Source organism: Capsicum annuum, chromosome 9 (assembly GCF_002878395.1).
Source record: "Capsicum annuum cultivar UCD-10X-F1 chromosome 9, UCD10Xv1.1, whole genome shotgun sequence".
NCBI classification, from domain to species: Eukaryota; Viridiplantae; Streptophyta; class Magnoliopsida; order Solanales; family Solanaceae; genus Capsicum; species Capsicum annuum.
In genome coordinates, this window is record NC_061119.1 from 16487524 (window position 1) to 16494628 (window position 7105).

Consider the following 7105-nt stretch of genomic DNA (forward strand, 5'->3'; position numbering starts at 1 on the left):
CAAAAAGACAGCAGGTCCATAACCTTCTCTGCTCTTTTGTTTATTTACTTTGTTTGATTTGGCGATCCAACTTACTCCTTGATTGCAGAAAAGATAATTTTAATTTCACCAACTATTTAGTAGATTTTAATTTCACCAATTTAAAGCCAAGGGAACAGGCAAATAAAATAAATTATCACCAGGCGTGCACATAATCTGCAATCACAATCAGTAAAGCCTAAGTTTAGCCTCAGCATCTAAAATCTAAGTTGGCATCAATCACGAGAATGTTGATTCTTAAATCAGGTTAGGATGAAATTTGTCAATGACCAACCTTCTTATCCCTCTTTTCGGAGATGATAACATGATTCAGATTTGCATCTTTTCTCTTCTTGAGAGCTCCTTCCCTTTTCTTTTTGGCATTATCATGTTCTTGAAGCATCCAAGAAGGCGGACCTCTCTTCTTTTGTATACTGGTCCACTGGCCCCAACCAGGCAGTAAAACGGGCTTCTCGGGCTCTGGAACTTCCTCATTCAAAGCATCTTGTTTTTCTCTCTCAAATTCGTCCTCAACGTCATCACCAGCAAAAGCACGCCGAATAAGTTCTTCTTGTGATGGGATTTCATACGTGGACTTGATCCCAGAAGTTAAAATCCCATCAACCATTTCTCCTCCACTATCTGTATCGCTATCCTCATCAATTTCCTGCAGGCAGAATAAAGAGTCAAGTCATAATAAACAGATCAGAGAAAGTTGTATTGTGGATTCAGCAAATAGAGATATCAACTCCGCATCAGGTTTACTCACAACAGGTTCTGTGACCTGCAAGGAGATTGCACTTTTTGCATTTGAAGATTTTGTCTGCTTCCGTTTAACTGATGAATCATTCATCTGTTCACCAAATATACCAATAAGACTTAACTTTGGCATAAAGAAGTAAGAAAAATGATTTTGAGACAACAAAAGCTGCACCTTTTTCCACGAGTCGTCTGCAGAAATGGAAACTTCGTATGATGTCTTTGAGGATGGGTCTCTAGCAACGTCATCAAAACTCTGAAACACGGGACAGAATCAAAGCTTAATCACCATAAAAAAATGCAGAAAAGAGGCCAATAAGAGATGGTACTGCAGGATTTGATGAAGTTCACAATGCAATTACCTTAAACAGAGAATCATGAGCAATCTCAGACTCTTCACGAAGCGAATTGGGATCAAAATGAACTTCCCTCCCAGAAAAATTATTTTCTTCACAAGCACCGATGCCAATTTCTCTGGCATCTGTCTCACCTTCACTATCACTGTCACCATAGTAATTGTCTGATGTCACTTTCGTTTTGGGCTCAGGTGCCTGCTTCTTTTGAGCACCAAAAACCCTCCTACCAGTCAAAATATTTGTTCCTTGAGTTTTCGTCTTGTTTTTATCTTCTAATTCCTTCAATGACGACTCATACTCTTCTAGAGCAAGCTTTGCTTCCTCATCAGCCGCATCTTTCCTTCTTTTCATTCCACGGACCTGTGAAATGGCAGTACCATAGATGAACCTCCAAACCTCAAAACATTTAGAGCAAGCAGTGGTGCAAAGGGAAGATTGATAAAATTACCATGAAAGGTAAGGAAAGCACTCCTGACGCTGGCAATTCTTCGTCCCCTTCTAACACTTCAGCGGTCTTGTCCTTTGCTTTCTTCAACAGTTTTACTGCAACATCCTGATCTGATCCATCAGAAGTCTCATCAAGGTCATCCTCATCACTGCTTTCTTCACTACTACTGCTCTCTTTCATGTTATTTGCTTTTCTGGACAAAAGGGCATGTTGATTCAGTTGTTCAGCAATAGCAGCTCGTGTTCCTTCATCTTGCACATCTAAGCCACGTTTCAAGATGCGCTTTGCCCACTTGGAGCTGTTCTTGTGCTTCAGGGTCAAGCGTTCCTACATAAAATTTAGACGCAAAAGAGACACTCTATCAGAAAACCACCAGAAAAGACTGCTACACAAGTTCAACAAGTAATGAATGAAATTACCTCTGCCCTTTTGAATTCTTGCTTCATTGCCTGTTCTTTCGCTGCTGCTGGATCTGTTTCAATTGCAGCACCTGCTTGTTTCAATCTATCTTTTTTTTGCAAACGATGATACACTTTAGATTTTATCTTCTTGACTCGTTTTGCCTTCATTTCATGTCGGAAAAGAAGAATACGCATCTTAGCAAGTTGATCTTGGCGCTCCCTCACATCTTCTACAGATATCTGCCAAAGTGGTAAACATTAAATATAATACAAAATTTTACAGGGACCGTTTCCTCTAAAAAGAACTGAATGACTAACCACGGGTAAGAAATAAGTGTGTAAAATTTTATGACTTCCATACCTTATTAAGTTCAAGAAGTCTTGCACCATCTTTTCTATGAGCTTCAACAACTTCATGGTCATTGAAAAGAGAAGCAATTTTTTTCTCAAAATCACTTCTTGGTTCAAATTCGGCAGCTATTGCTCCTACAGTAGAAAATCCCACATCCTTATCTTCATCAAAATATATAGTCGGTGCCTCTCTGTTTCTTTTGACATGAGGTTCCCATTTTGTAACATCCCCCTGGACAACATCATAAGCTGCACGTCTTTCCAATCTTTCTTGATCTGTTTTCGGTAGAGGTGCATGAATGGGCATGGACTTCTTCTCCATCCGACTCATGCTCTTCCTAAGTTTCCCGTGGTCAGGTTTCCCGTGGAGGGGGTCCAGAAGATCCTGGATGCTAATGCGGCCATCCCCATCCAAAATGTCACGACTGGGATTATACTCAGACTCTGAATACGCCTCAGATATGATAACATCATTTTTCTTCTTCTTCCCTATCATATAGATCTTTTGATCAGTTCTTCTCATCATGGATTAAACAATATAATCAAAGAAATGACATGTAATGACAAAAATTCCTCTTTTGTCCCGGGGTGGACGAGAATTCATGGTTTTGTGGAAAACTGAGCACTAAATGAGCATGTTTCTCCAACAAAATAAAGGGAAAGAAATATCGAATACCACAAAAAAAGAAAAAGAAACTAAAATCTAATTGACTTCCACATTGCATAAGTAAAAGCAGCACAAATCATGGTTGCAAAATATATAAACGAATTGATTACAAAGAAACACATCATATTTAGTAGTAATTGTATTCCTGAACCTCAAGAGATGCAGGTAGGAAGTTTACCATCAAAAGCATCAGTTGGAAGTCCAGTAATTTCTTGCAATAATCGTGAATGCCTTCCATCATCCTCTTCCTCCTCCTCGTCATCATCTCCTCTTTGACCATCCTCATCATCATCGCCATCTTCTTCATCCGATGGTACATTTTCATCCTACAGAAGAAAAATATAATGCCTATAAATCCACCATAACCAAATAAAGACTGTGATTTCTCTATTCCCACCTTCTGCAGCTAATGCAAATCAAATTTTGAAAGCAAAAAAAAAGTACTCCTGTTGTACCAAATGCTTCCCAATTCAAACTAAGTGAAACTTAGATTATGTTATCACTCCTTAGTCTCCAATGCTTTACAATAGTACCTAGAGTTGCAGTAGACTAGTAGTTATTTCAGTAGTTATCTCCAGTTTCTCGGTCAGTAGTAATTATTTCTTTGTAGTAGTTTGCAGTTTCTCCATTGCAGTAATAGGTCGTAGGAAAAAGACATCTAATTTCATCTTGCAGCGTCCCATAACTAGATCCACATCCGGGAACCGTAACAACTTCATATCAGAGACGAGAGTTGTGGAGATCTAATCCAGCAACAATTGGCACAATTGTTGACTTTGTTCCAAGAAGCGTGCAGCCAATTAGCAAGGCATGAAACCATAAATGCTCACTTGGATGCATCACGAAGGATTTAGCAAATTCAAATGAGGACGTTGAAGCAACAGAAAAAATGACAATCACAGTCGAGGTTGGAAAGGTAAATCAGTAGTTGCAAGTTCAGGGTCAAATACTAGTGGGAATTCCATGATTCCTAAATATACAAAGTTGAATTTTCCAAGATTTCATGGCCACGAAGACCCCTTGTATAATAAAGAAAAGGGGGCTGAAGAAAAGGCAATAAATTATATATAACGATTTCTCCCGATATAATATTGTACAATATTGGGCTATGTGCAACAACAACAACAACAACAAACCCAGTGTATTCCCACACAGTGGGGTCTGGGGAGGGTAAAATGTACGCAGTCCATACCACTACCTCCGGAGAGGTAGCAAGGCTGTTTCCGATAGACCCCTGGCTCAGGATAAAGAATAATAAGCAAATTCATAATAGAGCATGAAACAAGATGGCACAATAGAAATGAAAAACCCACACAGTAATACCCTATACTAACAAACCAAAGGCACCCCCACCCACTTACCCCCACCCCAAAGCTCTCCTAACTACTGACCACACCCACCCACAAGCACTAACCTTCTACCCTAATCCGCGTCCTCCAAACCTTCCTATCTAGGGTCATGTCCCAAGTAAGTTGTAACTGTTTCATGTCACGTCTAATCACCTCCCTCCAATATTGGGCTACGTGACGTAAATATTTTCAAATGTTGAATCTTTCTGAAAATTTTCCTAAGAAATATCTCACCATAACTAATGGTAGCATAACTACACCGCATTAATAATGCCAGCATGAGTAATAAAACCATATTCAGCATTATTCTTATACATCCTACCAAATATTCATAGTAAATCTCTATAACAATGGAGTAGAAGGGAAACACAAAAAGAAGGCACCACTACGCACACTATCCCAACGATTCAAATTTACCAACAAAAACTGACTCAAATTTGCACACAAAAAAAGAGAAAGATTGAATTTTTCTGGATAACAGTGGAAGGGAGCCTTGGAGTAACCGGTAAAGTTGCTGTCTTTTAACCAGGAGGTTCCAGGTTCAAGTAGAAATGCACCGGCCCTTCCGGCACTTCTCCAGACCCAGCCTAGGCATAGCCAGAGCTTTAGTGCATTGGCCTATCCTTTTCTTTTATAACCATAGTGTCCGGGCTAGCTAGATTGAGCCTCAACAAGTTTCATGAAATGCCTGCCACCACCACCCCCCACCAACAACTATACCTAGCTTACTTTGTCTGCTGAAACTAGAACAAATGAGAAGAAATCAAATAATATTTTGTCTCTATCAGGATTTGAACCTGAGGCTCAGCCCGATTCATCGACCACTTAGCCACACCCTTCCAATTAAACTGAAATCAAACAAAAGCACAAAAAATACTCCCTCCGTTCACTTTTAATTGTCATGTTTCACTTCATTAGAAGTCAATTTGACCAATCTTCACAGCTAAATTGAATATGATTAACTCAACATAAGACTCAAAGTGTTCAATCCATTCTCATATTAATCTGATTGAAAAATTACATCTTATATTATTGATACTATTTGACTCTCGAGAAGCAAAATATTGATAAATAAATATATTCAGTACCTCAAGATTCTTCAAGAAGCTCATATTAGGGAAAAAATACATCTTAAAACGTTGATACAGTTTGACTCGCGAGAAGCAAAACCTGGAAAGTATATATATATCGAGTACCTCAAAATCATCAGGAAGCTCGTATTGATAATTTTGAACGGGATCAAATCTACGATTCTTCTTAGACTCTTCTTCAGCAACACCTTCTTCATACTCATATAAATCATTATTAACAACAACATCATCACCATCACCCGAACCAATTTCATCATCATCGGAATCTGTATACCTTTTCGGTAATTGAAGTTCCTTTAACATCGCATTAGGTAAACGCGGACCCGTCCTCTTTCTTCTACCATCAGCACCTCCACTTGAACTTTGATTTTTCTTCTTCTTAAAGGCGGCTTTTCCCTTGTTTCCTTCTCTGCTTTTTCTCTTCATTCCAGCCATTATTACTGTAGAAAAGGAAAAAACATGTGAGATTGTTTGAGCAGAGGGCGGAGAGTGGCGGGGATCCACTGGGAAAAAAACGGGCAGAACAACCGCCATTGTAGTGGTATAGGGATATTAAAGAAAACCTGATTAGTGATATTTGGGCCCGAAAAATGGGCCGACCAATTTGTATTGGGTTAGATTGCTATTTGCTATTGGGCCGACCGATTTGTACAGAAAGACAGGTGTATTAAGCGTGTTACATAAATTCCTGAATATTTAAGTAATATTACATAAAATTTCTACTATTTTGTTAATTACATTATAGCTCAATTTTTACAAATGATAATACATATAAAAAGTAATACATTTGAAATTGACTAGATCATATTTATTTAAGGAAGTAACAGATTCTCTTTTATTTTGTGAAGCAAATCACGCACAATCAGTTACATAATGAATTAATCATATTAAAAAAAATCCAATACCTTAATCCTCATTTATTCTGAGTCCCGCTCCTCCTATCGTCCTTGTCATCTCAAATCATTTCATACCGAAAAACTCAGATCAGATCCAGTGCCGAAGTTTCTGAAGGATACCTCCTTGTTTACATGTTGTTGAATAAGTCTGCTCAGGAGTACGGTTATGAACAAAGAGGTGTTCTTTGTATACCTTGCCATGTTCTCATCTTTGAAAGAGTACTTGAAGCTCTTCGGCTAGGTGATGACCTACAAGATCTTTTCACTTTTCTCTCCGATGACTTGCTTTAGCGTTGTGTAGGAGATTTTTGTGTTTTTTTCTTCTTTTTTATTTTTTGAGCTCTACTTTTTTCGATTGGTACGGAAGAGTGGTGTTTCGGTTAGTAAACTGTTATGGAAATTTACGGTGGTGAGTGGATCATTTTTTAGTGGACCGGAGCTAGGATTGGGCATAAAATACCAAAAATCGAATTACCGAACCGAAAATTTTGGTATGGTATTTGGGAGTAAGATTTTAATATTTTTGTATTCGAGATTGGGTTTGGTACAAAATATTAATACCGTTTGATATTCAATATTTACCGAATATTGAATATTTTATATATATATATATATATATATATATATGTATGTATGTATGTATGTATAAATACGACAATAGTATTAGTCATCCCATAGAATCTCTTGGACCTTTGTAATATGTTCGTAAAAAGCAACAAAAGAAATACTAAATAGGATTTTTATTAATATAATCTTCGATGTTTAAACG

General features: G+C 37.9%; 1 protein-coding gene across 1 annotated transcript; it reads right to left on the bottom strand.

Annotated features, from left to right (window-relative positions):
- Positions 1–313: 313 nt before the first annotated feature.
- Positions 314–5992, bottom strand: LOC107843017 (uncharacterized protein C57A7.06; the record flags this gene model as incomplete). Its single annotated transcript, XM_047396721.1, is given in 9 exon segments — positions 314–685; positions 788–871; positions 953–1033; positions 1140–1493; positions 1582–1908; positions 2001–2222; positions 2344–2822; positions 3179–3326; positions 5546–5992. Coding segments are annotated over 9 exon segments (2496 nt in total), but the record flags the coding sequence as incomplete, so codon positions are not given.
- Positions 5993–7105: the final 1113 nt, after the last annotated feature.